Source organism: Molothrus ater, chromosome 16 (assembly GCF_012460135.2).
Source record: "Molothrus ater isolate BHLD 08-10-18 breed brown headed cowbird chromosome 16, BPBGC_Mater_1.1, whole genome shotgun sequence".
Taxonomy (NCBI): domain Eukaryota; kingdom Metazoa; phylum Chordata; class Aves; order Passeriformes; family Icteridae; genus Molothrus; species Molothrus ater.
The window spans coordinates 1,154,414-1,176,654 of NC_050493.2; the positions used below are offsets into that span (position 1 = coordinate 1,154,414).

A 22,241-nucleotide genomic window follows, 5' to 3' on the forward strand; every position below is an offset into this window, starting at 1 on the left:
GCCACCCTGAAGCACCTGGGGAGCAGCCAAAAAGGCTGAAGCTGCAGAGGTGCCCCACATGCACTGATCCCCACTTCAGGAGTTAATTAACACGGAGCCAGCAGCAGTCACACTAATTATGGCTGACCTATATTTTAGGGAGGTGAATGCTTAGACCTAATTCAAGTCTGCACAGGGATCCAGGTGCTGCTGGACCAGCCTGGGGAAAAAACTGATTTTCTGAGGATTGGGTGTGGAAGAGAGCAGGGATCCAGGGTGAGAAGCTGCAGGAGTGCTCCTGCAGGCAGGAGACACAGCCAGAGCATCACTGGTGCTGGCATCCCTGCCTGCATCCCAAGGAAGTTGTGGCTGTGCCATATCTGGAAGTGTCCAAGATGTTCAGATGAACCAGATGCCCAGGTCCCCCCCACACCACAGCTAAGTGACTTTCCAGCTTCCAATTATTTTTTCTTTTTTTTTTTTTTTTTTTTAAGGAGATGCCTCAATTCCCTCCTGTCAGCCCTTCCAAGGCACAGCTGGGGGCTGAGCTCCTAATAAGCATCCAAAGACAAAAGATGTGGTGTGTCAAGGCACTGAGATGTGAAATGTGCTGCCAGCCCTGCTGCTGAGGGAGGGGCTGTGCTGCTCAGGGCTCCTGCTCGTCTCACTGCTTGTCAGAGCAGAGGTAACGCTCCCAGCAGTGCAGCCTCCTGCCACAATTCGGGCAGCAAAACCATCCCTGCACCTCAGCTCTGCTCTCGCCCCTCCCAATCTCAGTTTTTGTGTCCTTTTCCCTGGGGCGGTGCAAAGGTTATTGAAAGCTCGTCTAGCAGGGGCAGCAGTGGAATGCCTGCAGCGCCCAGGGTGGACAAACACGATGCTCTGAAGTTAAATAATCGTCAGGACATCAGATAAACAAAGTTGGAACCTTGCAGATGCAGGAAAAATTAAATTACCGAGTGCAGATGGTCCTCAATTAAGAGCAGCATTATCACACACTGAGGCCCCGCTGGCTGCAGCCCTGGCACCATCCACAGCCACGAGTGCCCAGAGCAGCAGAAGGGAGGGAGGGAGGGGAAGGCAATGGGGTGAAACCACACGGCTGCTGAGACGTGCACAGACAGTGCTGCCACACAGAGCCAGCACTGCCAGCCCATCCTGCCCCCAGAGCAGCTGCAGGATGGGAAATGCCACAGCCCGGACCACTGGGTACCCACAGGATGGGAAATGCCACAGCCCAGATCACAGGGTACCCACAGGATGGGAAATGTCACAGCCCAGACCACTGGGTACCCACAGGATGGGAAATGTCACAGCCTGGGTCACAGGGTACCCACAGGATGGGCAATGTCACAGCCTGGGTCACTGGGTACCCACAGGATGGGAAATGCCACAGCCTGGGTCACAGGGTCCCCACAGGATGGGCAATGCCACAGCCTGGACCACTGGGTACCCACAGGATGGGCAGATGCCATCACAGGGTCCCCACAGGATGGGCAATGCCACAGCCCAGACCACTGGGTACCCACAGGATGGGCAGATGCCATCACAGGGTCCCCACAGGATGGGCAATGCCACAGCCCAGACCACTGGGTACCCACAGGATGGGCAGATGCCATCACAGGGTCCCCACAGGATGGGCAATGCCACAGCCCAGACCACTGGGTACCCACAGGATGGGAAATGCCACAGCCAGAATCACTGGGTCCCCACAGGATGGGAAATGCCATCACAGGGTCCCCACAGTGCCCGTGAACCCCACCAGGAGCAGCTGGCACGTCCCCAGTGCCTGAGCCCACGGCACTGAAGCTGCAGCACAACCCAGGCTCAGCATCACCCACAGCCCGGCCTCTCCCAGCTCTTACACGCATGAACTCATTAATTAAAGCCTTTAAAGTTAAATTGGATACATGGATCAATTTGCTTCGCAATTAACTGGACAAATGGGGAGCTGCTCAGTGGCACCATTCGGGCTGCAGCCGGGGACCCCCACCCTGGAGCTGTGACTGGTGCTGGCTCCAGTGGTGCTGCCCAAGCACCGCCCTGCACGGGGGCTCCACTTTTACCATGGAAAAGGAGCCCCTCAAATGTCATTACTGGGCCTTGGAGGCATCTCCTGCAGCTGAGGGGGGGCAAATTCCTGCCAGAATGGGGATAAATGGCATTAGTGACTACAGATCAAAGCAGGCACTGGGGCAGCACAGAGTTAATTAGTGCCAGTAATGAGCTGTGGGACTGACAGTGCAGCCACCCAGAAATGTCATTAGGTTGTGGTGTCACCGGGCCAGGCCACCCGGGAGTGAGGGACAGATTGGGTTGTCCTTTACTGCAGGAATTCAGGAGGCACTGCAGTGGAGGAGGGGCTGGAGGGACGCTGCAGTGTGACCGTGTCACAGGGCTCCCAGGGTGAGGGAAGAGACGAGGATCTGACTCCATGGTCAGAAGGCTGATTTATTATTTTATTATATATATTACATTAAAACTATACTAAAAGAATAGAAGAAAGGATTTCATCAGAAGGCTGGCTAAGAATAGAAAAAGGAAAGAACGATAACAAAGGTTTGTGGCTCGGCTCTCTGTCTGAGCCAGCTGGGCTGTGATTTGCCATTAATTAGAAACAACCACATGAGACCAATCCCAGATGCACCTGTTGCATTCCACAGCAGCAGATAACCATTGGTTGCATTTTGTTCCTGAGGCCTCTCAGCTTCTCAGGAGGAACATTCCTAAGGAAAGGATTTTCCATGAAATGTGTCTGTGACACTGGAGCACCCCAGCCCCACCCCAAGGCCACACCAGGAACCAAATTCCCACCTGGCAAAGCCCAGGGAGCCCCTGCGAGCACAAACACTGCTGTGCCAGGAGGAAATGGGCTGAGTTGTGATGTAGCAGACACACAAATAACCACCTCCAACGGCGGCTGCAAAAATAGATCAGGGATCGATAGGGAAATCTGCCCAAAACAGCAGGACACTGAATTAAATCTGCTCGTTAAAACCCTGAGGTTGGTTTTGGCAGCCATGTGCAGCCAGGGAGCTGCTCCTGGTGGCTCAGCATCTCTCCAGGCACAGCCCCTGCCCCAGGGACACCCCAGCCCAGTGCAAAGGCCAGGAGCCAGGAGCAGCCCCACTCTGCCCCCTCAGAGCTCCAAAATCCTGGTCCCCCTAAATCCAAGCAGTGCCTGATCCTGCACACCCAGCCATGCAGAACACAGCCAGCCCACCACTCCAGCCTGGGCAAACCCTTCCAGGAGCACAGTGCCTGCAGGAGAGGGGAGGGCACAGCCTGATGCTGTGCTGGACCCTGCAGAAAGCCCCTGGGCATGGGGAGAGCAGGGCAGGGACGTGGCTGCAGGCAGGGCTGCACTTGGTCCTGCTCCAGCCGTGCTGTGTGGGGCTGGAGGATGTCCCAGGCACCGGGGATCACATTCAGTGACCCTCATCCTCCTCCTCCTCAGCTGTGCCACCACCAGAGACGCTCATCAGTGGCCAGAACACCCCAGCACAATTCCCTCTGCCACAGATCTTCCCTTCAGAGAACAATCCCAACCATCCATCTCCCGGGGCAGGTGATGAATTCCTCAGCAGCTCCGTGCGTTTGCACTGTGCAGCTAAAAATAGGAACTTCTGCCTTGGGATGTTTTCCTCACCAGGCCTTGCACACTCCTGCCTGCAGCCACTGCTGCCAAGATCCTCTCAGAGCCCACAGCGTGCTCAGCTCCTGCCCAGCTGCTCAGCACAACCTGGGAAATGCAGGTGAGCAGCACAGCCCTTCACAGCACCTCCAGCCTGCTCTGGCCCAGAGCCACCCCACAGCCCCGTGGAGGGGTCCCCTGTCACACACATCTTTTATGGAAAACCCTTTCCTTAGGATTGTTCTCCTGAGAAGCTGAGAGGCCTCAGGAACAAAATGCAAACAATGGTTATCTGCTGCTGTGGAATGCAACAGGTGATCTGGGATTGGGCTCATGTGGTTGTTTCTAATTAATGGCCAATCACAGCCCAGCTGGCTCAGACAGAGAGCCGAGCCACAAACCTTTGTTATCATTCTTTCCTTTTTCTATTCTTAGCCAGCCATCTGATGAAATCCTTTCTTCTATTCTTTTAGTACAGTTTTAATGTAATATAGATCATAAAATAATAAGTCAGCCTTCTGAACCATGGAGTCAGATCCTCATCTCTTCCCTCATCCTGGGACCCCTGTGAACACCATCACAGTCACCCATCCTGTGCCCCCTGCCACATCCAGCCTGGAGCAGCCACAAACCTGACCCCAGAGCCACCCCACAGCCCCGTGGAGGGGTCACAAATCCTGTCCCCTCTGCCACAGCCCCGTGGAGGGGTCACCCATCCTGTCCCCTCTGCCACAGCCCCGTGGAGGGGTCACCCATCCTGTCCCCTCTGCCACGTCCAGCCTGGAGCAGCCACAAGCCTGGCCCTACATAAATGCCCCCCAGCCCTGGTGTCCAGCTGGGTCCCCACAGCACCCAGCGAGGGATGGCAGCAGCACCAGCCCTTGTCCAGAGCCTGCTCACTACATTAAACCCCAATTAACATCTCCCTGGCTGCCAGCCCTGCCCAGATAAGAGCCCAGGCCCTTGTTTGAGCAGACACACTGAAGATTTACTGACTTATCATCTTCTAGTCACATCAGTCTGCAAATAAAAGGCTTTTCTGGCAAGAAGAGAATCCTGTCTTAGGGACAGATTAGAGGTAAGAGGATCTGCTAAGGATGATACGTTTTAAATTCAGCCCTGCTCTGCTTCTCAGCATCGCCTGCAGCATTCCCAGTCCTGGGTGAGGGTTGTGGTCCCTCCCAGCCTGGCTGCTCCAAGGAACAGCAAAGGCTGGGGCGATCCACGGGAAGGTTCCTTGAGGGAGGCTCAGGCAGATGAGACTTGGTGCTCTCAAGCCCAACGGGGCTGCTCAGGTCTCGGGTTGCTGTTTGATAATTGCTGCCCTGAGATGTGCAGGATGTCTCTGCTTCTGTCTCTGCTTCAGCTTGCACAACTGAAGAACGAGTCTGGATCTTCACTTTTCGCTCTTGAGGTTGTTTATTAATTCTTATCTATAAAATTTTCTTTCTGTCCAGCCGAGGTCTGCTCAGCAGGGCAGCCACAGGCACTGTGACCGCCCCCGGGGTGGTGTTGTCCTTTTATACTGCAAACTACATAGAACATATTGACACTGAATTCCCAATACCCATCACCTGTGTTAGACAGGGCACTTCTACTCTAAACCAACCCCAAAGTGCCAACATCAGAGCAGAAAATGGAGAACAACAAGAAGAAAGGCTGGACACACCCAGATTCCTCCATCTTGTCCCCATAACCCCCATACCAAAAATCCTAAAATCTGCATTTTCACCCTGTGATTATTCTGTTATTACACCATTCAAACCTGGGTGACTTTCAGGTCCTCATACAAAGCTGGCAACTCGCTCCAGGGGTCACAATCAAACCCCCAGGTGCCCTGGGCTGTGTGCCAGGGTCTCTGAGCCCCCTGACGAGGTCCTTGGTAACTCTGGACACGCAGAGGGATGTGCTGAGTTCCGACACTCAGGCTCAAACCAGCAGGATGGAGATGGGGCCGTGCGAGGCTTTGAGAGTGGGAGTGATCCTGAGCCCCATCCAAGGCAGCCAGAGAAGCCACCCCCAGAATTCCTCAGGGCAGGATTTGCTGCAGCCATCCTGGAGAGCAGAGCACCAGAAACTGCAGCCCAAAGCTGCAGCTCCAGCACAGGGGATGGGATCCTGCCCACCCCGGGATGGTCTGCACAGCTCCCCCACCACCCTGCCCTGCATCACTCACCCCTTCCATCTCTTCCTCCCATACTTTATAAAAGAAGGAATAGTTTTAAAAATATCTCTGCTTACTTCTAAAGCAGGAAGCCTTGGAAACAAAGGGGGCAGAGATGGCTCAGGCAGGTCTGTGCCAATACTGGGAATAAGGAACATGGCACTTGACATATTTATCTTCATTTTCCTCATCAAGGCCGTGGCAAAGCTGAGCAGGGATCTCCACGGAGCATTTATTGCTCCATCATTTCTCATCTGGAGCAAACACGGCCCCGTCAGTGGCACCGAGATGAAAAATGGCTCATCAGGTCCTGTTAGGCAGCGATTCGTTTATCCGGGGAGAAATAAAGCCTAGCAGCACTTGTCTGACCTTAAAGGTCTTTTCCAACCTAAACAATTCCAGGATTTGCCTCAGTGGCTGCAGCCAGCCCTGGGCTCAAAACTTGCCTGAAGTTTCTGAGAAGACTCTACAATCCAATTAAAGGAAAATCAGGGCTGCACATCCAGCAGCAAACACTCTGTCAGCAGCCAGCAGCAACACAGCAGCGTCTGCAGACAGCACTGCAAACAGCATTATTAAAGAGCACTTCTCATCCCTAAAGAAAATGAAATCCCCAAAGACCTGACAAAGGAATCTGTAGCTTTTTATCCCAAACACTCCCATCCTTCACCCGCAGCCAAGGCAGACAGCTCCCAAAAACTGCTGTGCAGCAAACCTGAGCCCAGATTCTTCGAAGCATCCAAGGAAAGGAGAGTGACTGAAGAGCTCTGATGAGATTTTCTGATGTCTGTACGAGTGCAGTCAGCCCCCAGGAATGGCTCCCATCAGGTCCCAGTGCTCCCTGGCACCACAGCCCCTCTGTGCATGGTGCAGAGGCAATAGGGACAGCCAGGGCTGGAATGCAGCAGATCCCAGCCCCCTGAGCAGGGCAGGACCCTCCTCACCCTGTGCCTGCTCCACAAAGTCCAGAGGAGCTCCCTGAGGTTTCACCTCCTCCTCCCTATCCACAGAGGTCTCACTTTGCCACAGGTGGCAATGGCACCATGGTGCTGCCTGGGCACCTGCCCCCTGTGCAAGGACAACCCTGAAATGGCCCTGGGACAGAGCTGGGGACAGAGCTGGGGACATGGGGACATGGGGACAGAGCTGGGGACACAGGGACAGAGCTGGGGACATGGGGACAGAGCTGGGGACAGAGCTGGGGACACAGGAACAGAGCTGGGGACACAGGAACAGAGCTGGGGACACAGGGCTGAGCTGGGGACATGGGGACAGAGCTGGGGACAGAGCTGGGGACACAGGAACAGAGCTGGGGACACAGGGACAGAGCTGGGGACAGAGCTGGGGACACAGGGACAGAGCTGGGGACAGAGCTGGGGACAGAGCTGGGGACACAGGGACAGAGCTGGGGACATGGGGACATGGGGACAGAGCTGGGGACACAGGGCTGAGCTGGGGACACAGGGCTGAGCTGGGGACACAGGGACAGAGCTGGGGACAGAGCTGGGGACACAGGGCTGAGCTGGGGACACAGGGACAGAGCTGGGGACAGAGCTGGGGACACAGGAACAGAGCGGGGGACACAGGAACAGAGCTGGGGACACAGGGCTGAGCTGGGGACAGAGCTGGGGACACAGGGCTGAGCTGGGGACACAGGGACAGAGCTGGGGACAGAGCTGGGGACACAGGGCTGAGCAGGCAGGGCCCTGCCCACACTCCTGTGCCAGTGCCAGGGTGGCCACGCGGGTGTCCCACACACAGGTGGCCCAAGGCAGAAGGCACAGCACAGGAGCAGGCACCGTGCACTCAAAGCTTTGATCTTGGCACAGCTTTTCCTTGTCCCTGGCAGCAGTCCCAGCTCTCCCATTTTCTGCTCTGCTGGAGCAGGCTCTTCCCCAGGTTTGGGCAGCACTGAAAGCCCCGGGAGATGCAGAGGTGCTGAGGAATTGCAGCACACTCAGCGCATCCCTTCCACACCACAGCCGCCCCAGTCAGTCCAACCAGTCTGGCCAACCCAGCTCCACATTCACTCTCCCCATGTGGGGCTCTGGAGCAGAGCTGCAAGCAGGACTGTGCTGGGAAATCACCCAGGGAGGCAAAGCCCCCCAGGTCCCTCACTGTGGGTGCTGGAGGTCTGGGCAGCAATGCAGACCACGCTCCTGGGAAGCTGTTCCAACACTGCCAACTCTTTCACAGACACAACTGAACCAAAACCCACACACCATCACACTGATTTATTTTTTTTTGTTGCACGTTTGGGAAGTCCAGCGTCGGCCAAGGGCTCCAGCTGGAGCAGCCAGGCCCTCAGGAGAGGATTTCCAGCTCTGCACTGGCTGTGGGGCCGGTCCCTGGAGCATCAGCCCTCCCAGAGCTGCTGTGCTCCCCCAGCACACCCGGCTGGCAGGAACGCTCTGACCCCACGGGTGTTACCCAGGAGGGAAAAACACATCACATCTGCCAGGCATTAACGCTTGCTTGGGAACAAAGTTATTTGGGGCACTGGTGAGCACTTCTCCCAGTAATTCATGCACATTTATAGGTGCAGCTCAGGAAGGGCTGAGCCCCAGAGCCACCCAGCCTTGCCAGAGGCCACCTGGACGTGTCACCCCAATGCAAAGGGGTCTGGGGAGCAGCCCCACAGAGCAGGACCCCCTCTCCAGCTCCTCAGCGCCGACTGAGCAGTGCTGTGGGCAGGGAGGGCACCCCTGCCATGCTGCTGCCATGGGCAGGGACACATCCCACCAGCCTGGCACAGCCCCTCACCAGGCCTGGGGCTGGGGGGCTGCCAGATCCGGGCTCAGCGCTAAAAACTGGCACCAGGAGCAGCAGCAACCCCCCAGCCCTTCCTCTGAGGAAAACAGGGCAGGGCAGAGCCCAGGGGTCACAGCCTGGCTGCTTCCCCACAGCTCCAGAGCCCAGCGTGCTCAGCTCCAGGGAACAAAGATGAAGCCATGAAAGCCATGAAAGCCTGGCCATGGGGCTGCCAGAGCTGCAGGAAGGGCTCCCTGCGCTCCCAAAAAGGGCTCTGGATTGAACCTGGGCTGCAGGAAGGGCTCTGGATTGAACCTGGGCTGCAGGAAGGGCTCTGGGCTGGCCCTGGGCTGCAGCAAAGGCTCCCCTAGAAGGGCTCTGGAGTGCCCCTGCCCTGCCCAGGGCACTGTGGATGGATGCTCACCCTGGGACTGCTCCCCTCCAAGGGAGATCCCTGGACAGGGTCTGCACTGTGAGCCCCCAGCAGTGAGGCTGGGCTGCATTACTCCTCCACACATGCAGCTCTGTTTTTCTTAACCATCAGCTCCAGGGAAGCAGCAAGGCACGGAGGCACCGGTGGCACCGGCTGCTGCTGAGTGGCACGAGAAGCAAATCCAGCAATTTCCACCAAATTCAGCGTCCAGCACAGGGCCCAGAGCCCAGCAGTGGGGTCTAACTCCCCAGACAGGCTGGAGCTGCTTTCAGCAGCCTCCTGCACTTGGTTTTTTGGGGGAAAATGATCCTTAACAGCGTTGGGAACACAGGACCCACAGCCAGCTCCCCATGGGGGATGTGCCAGGCACTGGGGCCAGCCCTGGTGAGGAGGAGGCGTGGGGCAGGACCCGCAGCCCCTCCTGAGCCTGGCACAGGTGGGGCAGGACCCGCAGCCCCTCCTCAGCCTGGCACAGGTGGGGCAGGACCCGCAGCCTCTCCTGAGCCTGGCACAGGTGGGGCAGGACCCACGGCCCCTCCTGAGCCTGGCACAGGTGGGGCAGGACCCACAGCCCCTCCCCAGCCCGGCACAGGTGGGACAGGACCCGCAGCCCCTCCCCAGCCCTGCACTCATCACAGCCGGGGCTCTTCCCCAGTCACAGCGTTAATGGCACGCAGCCTTGGCTGGGATCGTTGCCGTGGTGATGCTGCGCAGGCAAAGCTGGAAAAGCCAAAGGCTCCATTTCCCCCGTGTGTCACCGAGCCTGGGAACATCGAGCCTTGGCAGGCGGGAGGAAAACGGCCCGAGACACAGGCAGATGGCAGGAGGGGTGCCAAGGTGGGTGCCACAGCTCAGTGGGTGCCATGGCTCTGTGGGTGCCACGGCTCAGTGGGTGCCATGGCTCTGTGGGTGCCATGGCCTTATGGGTGCCACAGCTCAGTGGGTGCCATGGCTCTGTGGGTGCCACAGCTCAGTGGGTGCCATGGCTCAGTGGGTACCATGGCTCTGTGGGTGCCACAGCTCAGTGGGTGCCATGGCTCTGTGGGTGCCATGGCCTCGTGCGTGCCATGGCTTTGTGGCATCTGACCCCAGCAGCTGGGCACAGCTCCCACCACTGCCCTCGTTTCCATAAATTAAATGGAAAAACCCCACACAAAATGGAACAAGCCCTGTCCAGGTGTTCACAGCAGGACCAGTCACATCCTCAGAGACGTGCCAGTGGTTTTGTGGCCCCTAGGAGATGACCCTTCCTGCCTGCTGACCTCCTGACTGACTCAGCCCAGCCACACCAACACCTTCCTCAGGCTCAGAAGCATCACTGAGACCCCCACAGCACCCATTAAACCTCCTCACCCTGGGACAGCCACAGCCCAGGGCAAGGGACATCACCCTGGAAAGCTGAAGCACCACGAGCTCCCAGCTCACATGAGTTGTGATCAGGGAGAAACACTTGTTCCCCGTGGAGGCATAAAGATGAATTATGTGCTGCTGTTTCTGAGAGATTCACCAGCGCCCCAGGGCAGTGACTCGGTGCTGAGCCACAACTGAAATGTCCCTGGTAGACAAACAAAGCTCTGGGAGCTCCAGGGCTCCTCCGGGATCCTGAGCCAGGGCAGCTCCAGCGCCCTGGGATGGAGCCAGGAGCTGCACGGGCAGTGCCCAGCTCTGCCCCTGGTGCCAACAATAAAATATTTTGCTTCCAAAGGCTCTGCAATCAATGCCTCATTCCCCCATTGCCATAGGAACTGTGTGTGCCCTATCAGCACCCAAGGACAGGGACACACCACACTGCAGCTCCCTCCACCCCAAACACAGCTCTGATGGGGCTGGTTTTTCTCAGTTTTTTCCCAGTTTTTTCCCAGTTTTTCCCCGGTTTTTCCCAAGGAGGGTGCTCTGCTGCTGCTCACTGTTCCGGGCTTTTTGGCACATTCAATTACTGCCCTGCCTTTGGGCACGGTGATGCTCAGTGCCACCATCACAGGATCCAACAGAACCCATGGATGGGACTGACCCTGTGGCTCAGGTCTCAGGGAAGTGGCTTTTTGGGAAAGGGGAAAAGGGACAGGGGAAAAGGGAAAGGGGAAAAGGGACAGGGGAAAAGGGAAAGGGGAAAAGGGGAAAAGGGACAGGGGAAAAGGGAAGGGAAAAGGGACAGGGGAAAAGGGAAAGGTGTTTTTCAGGGAAGAACAACACAAGAGAGCAGCTGGTGAGCTCAGCCCAGCTCCTGCCACTGCAGCAGTGCCAAACCCGGGGCTGGCACCTCACCCTTCCCCACAGAGATCATCAACATCCACCCCAGGAATAACCCAAACCCTGCTGGGAGCAATAATTCATTAACAAAACGAGGCAGCAGCTCAGCAGAGAGGCAGCAAGGGCTCAGGTGACCACAGGAGCTGAGCAAGGCAGAGCCACAGGGCAGGGATGCCCCAAATGCCCATCCCAGGGGCAGTGGGGGGGTCAGAGGCACCCAAACCCCACCTGTCCCCCCTTTCCTGGGCGCCTTCCCTCTGCTTTCAAAGAACAACCCAGTTCTGCACAGCTGAGTTCAATATTTTATCACAAATAAAAGATGAAAGTGAAATTAAGCCAAATGTATTCCATTAAATATTGAAACCATTTAGGCTTGCTCTGGCCCCATTTAAATGTTTTACTGAGTATAAAACGCTCCCTCTCAGGTCTGGCACCGGGAGCGGATCCAGCCCGGCTCGGATCCATGGCAGGGGATGCTCAGTGCCCAAATTGGCCTCTCCAGAGCCAATTTCCCACCTGGCAGCAGCCAGACAGGAGCCAACACAGCACAGCCGTGTGCCCACAGCCCTCCCCAGCCCGAGCTCCTGCACAGGGATCCTGCAGGGCCGGAGCAGGAGCAGGGATCTGCCCCACACCCTGTGCAGGGCTGCCAATTGCAGCTTCCCAGCTGAGTTCCCCATGGTTCCCATCCGCTCTAGGGGTTTTGGGCTCCCACACAGCTCTGACCAGGAGGATACAGAGGCAGGTTGTACTGAGCCCCTTTACAAGCTCCCTCCTTGCACCAGCAGCTCCCGAGTTTGTGTTTTCCTTGCCTGTGTCCTGGCACTGCAGCTCCTGAGCAGCCCAGGCCCTCTCTCTGAAGAGCTCATTGAATCCATCATTGAAGCTCATTGAATCCCCTGAGCTCGTTGAATCCATCATTCCAACCAGCCCAGGCCAGGACAGACCCACGGGGACCCCAGATGTCAACAGGCACCAGGGAGCCACCAAGCACAGCAGGGCTGCAGGAGCCTGGAGCCACTGGTGCCCTTCCAGAAGCATCTTGCAAGCCCCACATCCCCAGCGCTGTCCTGGCAGCTGCAATGGATAAAAAATTCCACACCCAAACTATTCTGGGTGGTATTTCTGACACCAAGGAGGTGGAGAAGGCACCTTCCCACCACCCTGCAAAGAGGATTGAGCTGCTTAAGAGTTTTCTTCAGCAGGCTCTGGGGCTGGCTGCCACCCCAGCTGCTCAAGCACTTCTTTGCTTTGAAGGCATTCATCTCCTTTCTGCACCTTCCCCGAGGCAGCAATGGAGTCCCTTGTGCACGGGATCACCGCCTGCACACGGGGGTTTGCATCTTCCTGCTGTGCTGCAGAGCTGGGGGCTTGGATGGGTTTGTTTTCCAAAAGCAGGAGGCACAGGAGGATGGATAAAGCCCGGGAGCTGCGAGCAGCGGGCACGGGCACCAGCAGCATCCCTTGGCAACTGAGCCCCTGCATGCAAATGACAGGCACCGACTGCAGAGCTGAGAGTGTCCCTCTGCCAGGCAGCAGCAGCCCTGCGAGGAAAGCAGGGCTTGGTTCCCAGGGAAATGGAGATTTACTGTCCCAAGAGCCCGTCCTGGGAGTGGGGAACGGGCACCCGCAGCAGCTCTGGGGGAGCAGCACCCTCAGAGCCACCCACGGGCACAAGGGGCACAATGCCAGCTGGCCAGGGCTGCTCTCCCTGGGCAAAACTACCAGGATCTGCCTCCCCGGGCTGCATTTGGGCACAGCTGGTCCCCAGGCACCGGTGACAGCACCGGGTCCATACCCTGGAAGCAGGCAGAGGGGGGGAGCATGGCAGGGACCATCAGAGCCTCCTGGAATGGTTTGGGTTGGAAGGGATCTCAAAGAGCATCCAGGTCCAACCCCCTGCCCAGGCCAGGGACACCTTCCACCAGACCAGGCTGCTCCAAACCCCCTCCAACTTGTCCTTGAGCACTTGCAGGGATGGAAATCTGCTCTGGGCAAACTGAGCCCAGCTCTCCACACAGTGAGAAATGCAAAAATATGAAATCAGCTACCAGCTGCTATTAAAATTCATCCAGCAATGGGAGCTGCAGAGCAAACTGATTTTCAGACAAAGAGCTGCTGGGAACACACAGAAACATGGAATGGTTTGGGTTGGAAGGGACCTTAAAGGTCATCCAGTCCCAAGCATTTGCCATGGGCACACTCAAGGTGGGAGCACAGGCATCCCCTGCCTGCTCCTGCCCCACCTTCCCCATCCTGGTTGCCCCTCTGCTGCCACTGGCATGGACTCATGAAGGGGAATTTGGTCCAAACAACTTGGCAGTACCAAGATGTTTCTCCCAGGAAAAGAAAAAACTCTTCCCTCCAGAGCTCCAGCCCTGGAGACCAACCTAAACCCACCCCTGCAGCAAACCCCATCCTGACCCCACACAGCAAAGGAGAGGCTAAACACTCTGCCCAGTTCCCTCCCTCTAACATCCAGGGCTAATTTTGCACAGAAAGACACTGAAATTAATTTATTTCCATTTCTTTCTTCTGGCCTAAGCAGCTCCCCTCCCACTTTTTCCAGATTGATCCATCAGAAAATGAGCCCTGCTAATGCTCTGTGCCAACCGCTGAGATAAAAGCCAGCCCTGGCTTTCAGGAGGATCCAGGCTGCTCCAGCCCTTCAAAGGCTGTGAGGGCAGGGATGAGGGCAGGGATGAGGGCTGGGATATGGGCAGGGATTTGGGCACCTGCTGGGGAGCAGAGCATCACCCCAGGGGCAGGGATGTGGGTGCCCATTGGGGACCAGCAGATGCTCAGGGCACCCACAGCCCTCTCCAGCACCCCCAGGACCATTCTGGGTGAATCCAAACCGTGGTCACTGCTCCTCTGCAGGGCTGGAGCAAAGGTTCCCATCCTCCTGCAAAGCTCAGCTCTGCAAAGCTCAGCTCTGTAAAGCTCAGCTCTGTAAAGCTCAGCTCTGTAAAGCTCAGCTCGCTGCAGGAGCAGAGGGCAGCCTGTGGAAGGGGCACACACAAACACAACAAAAAACAACCAGAGATGCCACAAACCTCCCATGTTAAAAAAAAAACCCAAAAAAACAACCACATCACCCACCGCTGATTGCAGCCCTGAGCCGCACAGGGCTGAGTGTAATCAGGAGTCCTTAGAGCTCAGGGCCACCGGGCCAGGTTTTATTTACAGCACTCCCACATTAACCATGGCACAGCCAAGGCTGGGGCAGAGCACGGAGCCTCCCGAGGGGGCTGGGGAGCAGCTGGACCCCCCCAGCCCTGTGAACCTGTGCACATCAAAGCTGAGCCTCCAAAGGGAATGTCCCCAGTGCCACTGCCTGCCCTGGCAGCTGGAGCTGTGCCCAGCCCCGGGCTGGCTCCTCCTGAGCCAGGTGCCAGGACGATGCTGCTTTGCTGCTTTGCTGCTTTGCTGCCTGTCCTCGGGGCAGCAGCAGAGCAGTGACACCGCTGCACACCTGGGACAGCACCAAGAGGAGCCACCCTGCTCTGAACGCCACCAAAAAGCTTCCCAGTGGTTTCATCCCTGATTAACACAGGAACCATCACCCCTGCTAATGCAAAGGAGCTCATTAGCACCTCTTCCCAGGGAGGAAAGGCTCGTCCCTAATTTTTTTCTTTTATGTTCTTCTCCTTTCAGGTCCAATTAGTAGAAAACTCTTCCCTTGCCCAGCCCTGCAGAGCCCGGGGCAGGTGAGGACGGGGCTGGGCAGCCCCACAGAGCCCGGGTGTCACTGGGGACAGGGACACGGGGGGTTCACGTGGCCCTTTGGCTCCTCGCTTTGGTGAGACTCCATCACTCAGCTGTCACCACAGGACACAAGTCCCCCTGGCTGCACAGCTTGAGTTTCTGTCGAGGTTTCTGAAGCGTTGCCAAAATGACAAGGAGAGGCAGCTCCTGCCGTGGCACTGAGAAAATCGGGATTCACAGCCCTGAGCACCACACCTGCCCTTCTCCAGGAGCCCCTTCTCCCTGGAACCCCAATGTGTGAAGCCAGGAAAGCACCCACAGCCTGCCCAGAGCTGCTCTGCCCTCACCAGTGGGGATCTGTGGGGAGAGACCCCCGGGCAGAGGCACCTGCCAGGATTCCCTGGTGCCATGGCTCAGCACAGCTCAAGGAGGGCAGTAATTAACCCCCTCATTATCCAGCAATGACACCTTGAAGGTGACACCTGTGATCCGGACAGGGAGGGGTTTGTCCCCCAGCCCAGCCTGGGGGACAGCTCAGGAGCTCAGACAGAGGTTCCTGCTCAGACAGAGGTTCCTGCAGAGCCAAAGCTCTGCCAGAGCAGGACCCCTCACCCAGGGCTCTGCCTCCATGGCCCCCACCCATCCCTGCACCCCCAGCCAGCCAAACCCTCAGCCTGGGGACACCTGGCCCTGTCCCAGCTGAACTGGGGAGGCTGGAATCATCCCCAGGAGCTAAAGATGCTCCCCCAGCAAACCACATTTTCCCGGGATAGGATGCTGAGGACTCAGCACCTCCAAAGCTCGAAGCCAACAGGTGCCATTTTGATGCCTTTTTTAATATTACAATCATCTTTATTTCCCCAGCATCAGTGGTTTGTTTTCCAAACACATTCAGATCAACATCCCTCTTTGTTTAAGAGATGATAATAAACAAACACGTCGCGGGAGGTTCTCCCTCACATAAAACAGTAGGAGGGAACAAACCTCAGGGGCCATTAGGAATTGTAATGCCAGATTAATTTTAAATGGATTTCTATTCATTTACATTCGCTCTGGCCTGTGTAAGCCATTAGCCATAGCTCTGGGTGCATCTGAGGGTTTGCCATCCTTGAACATGGGCACTGGTCCTGGAGCCCACTGGGACCAGAGGATGGGCTGGGAGAGGAGGGAGCTGGGCTGGCCTGGGGTGCCCCCAGAGCGATGGCAGGGACCAGAGGGCATCAGGAGGAGCGGAGATGGTGCCCAGGACAGTGTGTGGAGCTGGGCAGCTCCGTGCCCGTGGTGTCCCGAGCCAGGATGGCCCCAGGGCCGTGGCAGGTCCCAGCAAGGCCAGGCGTGCACAGGAGCACAGCTGGCACACACGCTGGCCTTGGGGAGCTCCCTGCAGCCCCTGGGGCCAGCCAGGCTCAGAGAGTGCCACAGTCCCTGCCGAAAACCCAAAACAACCCCCCTGTGCTCGCTCAGCACCCTTCACAGCGGGCCAGAGAACACAGAGAACCCCAGTGACGCCTTCCACTGCCAGCACCTCAGTGCTTCAGCCACGAACCCCCGCCAAACTCGGGGCTGCAGGGAGAAGGAGCTGTGATGTGGCAGCTCTGTGATTAAAAAGACACAAATTAAAACCAGCAGAAGCCTCCAGTGTTGCCACCCCAGAGCATCATCTGCATGACGGCGCCCACGGCGAGAGGGACAATTACCAAACAGGATTATCCTGCTGGGAATGCAGAGGCACATCAAAAAACTATTTCCACGTCGCCCCAAAATTATGAATGCCTTACAAGGATGATAATAATGAGTTTTAGGGCATACACATGATCTCCCCCACTGTATAATCTGCCCATTTCAGAGACATGGAGCTCTAGCAGCTCTATTAGAGAAGTAAATTAACTCTAATTTGATTGCTCCTCAGTAACAGTCATTTCAGCACTCTAATCAATAAGTCATAGGGTTTTATGGCTGCCCTCTGTATCAATCACTGCAATCAGTAATAAAACCCTTTTATTTGAAGAACACCTGAACACTGTGTAATTACCTTTGTATACAATTACAGACCCCAATTTACCCATTTCACCTGCAGCAGCCCCCAGCCTCGCTAGGCATGGACCATCCCTTCCTTGCTCAGGGCTTTCTGAGCTGTCCTCCACCCTTCCCAGTGTCACTGCACCACAGGGTTATTACTCACACCCCAGCCAAGCAGCAGGTTACAAGAGACACTCATCTCCCAGAAAAGTCAAGATCTGAGATCCTGCTGGGAAAAGGCAGCTGGGAAGACACAACACTGGTGTGTGGCACCACCAGCAGCTCCTCACAGCACCCGGCAGAGCCCCCAAATGGAGCCAAATCCATCACACACGGAGAGACGGCACAGCCGGGAGCAGGGCAGGGAGAGCAGCACTGCCCGGACACCCCAGGAGGTGACAAGCTCACATTTTGGAGGGAGCAGATGGCTGGGGGACTGGTGAGGGGCAGGAGCAGCAGATCCTGGCAAGCCAGGCGTGCTGCTGGCTGCTCTTTGGTGCCAGACCTGCCTCGTGCCCTGCACAGCTGCTGGAAAGGCTCCTTGGTGCCACCTCTGTAAAGTCACCGTTCCTGTGGCTCTGCTGTCCCACCCCACGGCTGGGGACCCCCTTGGACAGGGCCTGAGGGAACCACAGAGACCCCAGGCAGCCCCCCCAGCACGGGACTGACAGGGAAACAGGGCCAAGGGAAGGTTACAAGGGCCTGGGGCCGTACTCAGATGTTCCTGCCTGGCAAAGGACGCCCTGGCACACTGGGCACTGCAGGGTGGGATGTGATCCCCTTTTTTCCCCCCAGTCCACCTGTTATTCCCTGTGTGGAGCAATTCCCACTGTCCTCACTGGAGCTGCACAGCTCCAAGCACTGCCCCCATGACTCTCCCAGCATCAGGATGCTGCCATTGCTCCCAAACCATGTCAGCCAAACGGGGACCTCAGAGATCCCTCAGCACAACACAGCCCCACATCAGCACCCCAGAGCTGTGCTCAGGAGATTCTTCCAGGACATTCTGGTTTTTATCAGTTTTGGTTTTGCTGTTCCAAGAAAAAAAAACGAACAACTCTTAAAAACCACTGGAACTGCCTTAGGGAAATATTTTCATGGGCAGATGTCAGGCCTCAGTTGTTCCAGGAATTATCCTCAGGATCCTGAGCAGAGGAGAGGCTTCCCCATCCCCGTGCAAAGCCATGACAAGGATGCTGCTGCTGCTGGAGCTGGAGCTGGCACGGCTGCAGAGGTTCAGTGTTTTGTTACCCCTCTGCAAAACCCACCTGTCACCTGCCAGAGCCCAGAGGGGTCCCGTCACTCACCCTGAAGTCGATGCCCACGGTGGAGATGAAGCTGCCGGCCAGGAAGGCGCCGTCCTTGAAGCGCACCAGCAGGCAGGTCTTGCCGACCCCCGAGTCCCCCACCAGCATCACCTGCAGGGAGGGAAGGAGGGATGGAGGCAGGGAGGGTGAGAGGCTGCAGGGCTTGGGAAGGCAGCCCCACTGCAGCCATCACCCTGCTCCATCACAGCAGTGGCAGCAGTGCCTGGGGGAAGCAGCACACCCAACAGCGATGTCCTCGCAGCCAGGGCAGGGTGGGGAAGACACACAAGGGGATTATTCAGACCCTGCACCGTGTCACCAAACTGGAGACACCTTCCCCTGCCCTGACAGGCACTTAACAGGTCCTTGGTGGGGGCACAAAGCCCCTGGAAACCGAGAGTGACACGAGCTGCCTGTGCTGTCCCCACCACGTGTGGGCCTTCCTGGGAGGGTGACACTGCTCGTGGGGGTCCCCAGCCACGAGTGCCAGCTCCAGGGGTGCACTCTGCCCTCGCTTCAGTGGGACCCACACATGCCCACAGCCACCCTCCCAGTCCTCCATGGATGCCAAGGGAGCAGCTCCCGGTGCCACCTGCCTCAGTTTCCCCACCCAGCAGCCACCCTGGGCACAGACAGGGCAGGCAGCTCCTCTCCACAAAGCAACCACAGCAGAGCTGAGGCTGCTTCCAAATGCAGCTCCCCCAAAGCTCTGCCCACACCAAAGCCCTGCTGCCCCCAGGGCTCTGACCCTGCTCCCCTTGGAGGGATGACACCGAGGAATCCGGGACAGGAGCGGGGCTGTGCCAGCTCCTTCCACACCTGCCGTGCCAGCTCCTTCCCTCTGCCATCTGCCTTCCAGGAGCCATTAACCCGTGACAGGATTTAAATGGCTTTATGGCAGGGACTGCCCCGGGTGACACCGAACCCTCCCAGGGGCTGCCACAAGTGGCAAATGCCACCAGCCCTCTGCAGAGGCAGCAGCAGCCCCAGCTGCAGGTGCAGCTCGTTTTGGCACTGCCAAGGAGGGCAGGATGTGCCCACTGTGCCCCACAGCCCCAGCAGAGCCCCACACTGGTGTCCCACAGGAGCACCAGGCACTGAGCCCTGGCACAGCAGGGTGAGGGCAGCCAGAGCCCGCAGAGGTGCCAGTGTGAAGCCAAGGGAAGGGGGAAAAGTCATTTTAGTACAAAATATTGATTTTTTAAAAATTTCCAGACATCTTTCTGGAATAGGTGACCCTCAACAGCAGCTTCTCCCCACTCAGCAGCACCAAAGCCTCACCGGGTACACAGAGTGCCCAGGGCCAGGAGCCAGCCCTGTGCCCAGGACTTGTCACAGATTGGGAGCCCCGGGAGAGGGGAAGGGAAGGAGAAAGTTTAATAAACCAGGCTTTCACTGGATACAAAGCAATTTCTGTCTGCCACTGGGTCAAAACAGCCAGACCATTAGCAGATGCTTTCCCTACCCGGTGTGTTTGGGCTTATCTGAGACACATTTGGCTCACCCTCGTGCCATGGGCACCAGCCCTAGGGAAAGCCCCAGCCTGGGCAGGCAGAGGTGAGCTCCAGGAGCCAAGGACCAGTGCAAACACAGAGGTGGCTCCATTTTAGGGAAGCTGTTGAACCATTAATGCAGCTGTATCAGGACCAACCACCTACCAAAGCAACCAAGCACAATTCTGGAACGTCCCTCTCCAACCTGAGATCCCAAACAACCTGAACACCTCCTACCCACACCCCAAACCTGAACACCTCCAACCCCACACCCCAAACAACCTGAACACCTCCTACCCCACACCCCAAACCTGAACACCTCCAACCCCACATCCCAAACCTCCACACCACAACGCCACAGGCACCAAGCTCTCCCCACCACACACCAGGCGGGACCTGCCCCAGCAAAGCTGCTCTCTCCAGGCTCGATGCCCCGGGCTCGGCACAGAGATCCGTGTCACAAACACACAGGGGTTTCACGGAATTGTGCCCCCAGCCCAAATCACTCAATGAGCCCCAAAATCGCTGTGTGAGCCCCAAAATCATCAAATGAGCTCCGAGCTGGGCTGGCATCAGGTCGCAGGATGAAGTGGGGAGGAAGCAGATACATTTGCGCTGTGAGTCGCTCGCCAGGGTCTGAGCAGCGAGGAGAAGCCACCGGAGCCCAGCAGGCTGGGGACATCTCGGCAGCAGCCGGAGCACATTCGGTGCCCCTCGGGGGTGCCACCACCCTGCTCACAGCCCCGCTTTCCTGTAGGCTCACAGGATCCGGGGGCTTACAGCAACTCCCCGGAGCAGCCTTCGGCCGTCACTTGCACAAGTCCCGCAGCCCCAGCCCCGCTCCAGGGGCTCTGCGGGCGCAGCCCCCGCCGAGCGAGACCCCGACCGGGCGGCTGCGGAGGGGCGGGATGAGGGCTGGGAGAGGGGAAAGCGGGGATGCAGGCAAGCAGGGATGCAGGCAAGCAGGGATGCAGGGATGAAGGGATGAAGGGATGCAGGGATGAAGGGATGCAGGGATGAAGGGATGCAGGGATGAAGGGATGCAGGGATGCCCGCCCGGTCCTGGCCCCCGGGAACTTCGGCGACGCTACCCCCGGCCCCGCACCCGCCTGACCCCGCACTCCCACAACCCTCCCCGCTGCCCTCTCCGCTCCCGCACCTTGAAGGCGAGGTCGTAGAACTCCCCGCTGCTGCTCAGCGAGGGCCGCCCGGCCGCCGCCGCGCCGCCGTTGCGGGGCAGCTCGGGGGGGGCGGCGGCGGCGGCGGCGGAGCTGCCCCGGGGGGCGGTGGCGGCGCGGCCGGAGCCCTGCCCGGCGGGAGGCAGCGCGGCGGAGGGCGCGGCACCGCCGCCCTTGCTGCGAGCCGCCTTCTTGCGCGACATCCCGGGGCCGGCGCCGCGGCCGCGCCGGGCGCTGGGGGGGCGCGGGAGCCGCCGCCGCCGCCGCCCCGCCCGGCCCCGCCCCGCGCCGCCCCTCCGCCAATGGGAGCGCGCGGAGGGCGGGAGGGGGCGCGGTCTGAGCTCTGGCCCCGCCCCTCCGCGCCCCGCAGCGCCGGCACCGGGAGGAACGGGGGGAGCGGGGGGCACCGGGGGGCACGGGGGGCACCGGGGGGAGAGGGTACGGCAAGAACGGGCTGCGAGGGGTCTGTAGCCGCGTGAAGGGAGCCGAGGACGCGGGCAGCACTCCCCGCGATGCCCCTGCACGCCCCGGCCTCGAGGCGCGTTATCGTGGGGGCACCGGGAGCCGCCTCGGGTGGGTCTGCAGGAGCGAAGGGAACGGCGAATGGAGGGTGGCACCCGCACCCCGGGGAGCAGCGTGGGGTGCCCCACGACGCACACGGCAGCCCCGTGGGAGGGGTGCGCAGCGGGGCGGGGGTGCAGCTCCACAGCCCGGTCTGGAGTCCGTCCCGCAGCCCGGTTTGGGGTCCGTCCCGCAGCCCGGTTTGGGGTCCGTCCCGCAGCCCGGTTGGGGTCCGTCCCACAGCCCGGTTTGGGGTCCGTCCCACAGCCCGGTTGGGGTCCGTCCCACAGCCTGGTCTGGGGTCTGTCCCGCAGCCCGGGTTGGGGTCCGTCCCGCAGCCCTGTCTGGGGTCCGTCCTGCAGCCCGGTCTGGGGTCCGTCCTGCAGCCCGGTCTGGGGTCTGTCCCGCAGCCCGGTCTGGGGTCTGTCCCGCAGCCCGGTCTGGGGTCCCTCCTGCAGCCGCGTCCATCCCTCTCGGTTTGCCGGCACGGTGTGCGAGGGCCACTCGAGGCAGTCCCAGACCCTCAGCCGCCGGCAGCATCCCTCGGGGGTGTAAGGGTGGGGCGGGGTCCAGACCGGGCTGCGGGACCCCAGTGTGTCTCAGCAGCTGGTTTCTCTCTCTGCTCCCGAATGCCATCTGAGGCACTGGCGGTCTCCCGGCTGGAATAAATGCCGTCAGCTGCCTGACACGTTTGGCAGCACGGGCACAGCCTGGATGGGAAGGGAGGCCTAGACAGGCACAGGAAAGCAGGAGCGAGGAGTAAA

At 58.6% G+C, this 22,241-nt stretch overlaps 1 protein-coding gene across 1 annotated transcript in view; it reads right to left on the bottom strand.

Annotated features, from left to right (window-relative positions):
- The window catches only part of RAB26 (RAB26, member RAS oncogene family), a 29,193-nt gene extending 8,047 nt beyond the window's left edge, over window positions 1-21,146 (bottom strand). Inside the window, exons 1-2 of the mRNA XM_036392659.2 lie at window positions 20,898-21,146; window positions 18,246-18,356 (exon numbers count right to left, since the gene is read on the bottom strand). Of these exons, the coding sequence (XP_036248552.1) occupies window positions 18,246-18,356; window positions 20,898-21,119 (333 nt within the window). The 5' untranslated portion in view covers window positions 21,120-21,146. The remainder of the gene's footprint in view (window positions 1-18,245; window positions 18,357-20,897) is intronic.
- Window positions 21,147-22,241: the final 1,095 nt, after the last annotated feature.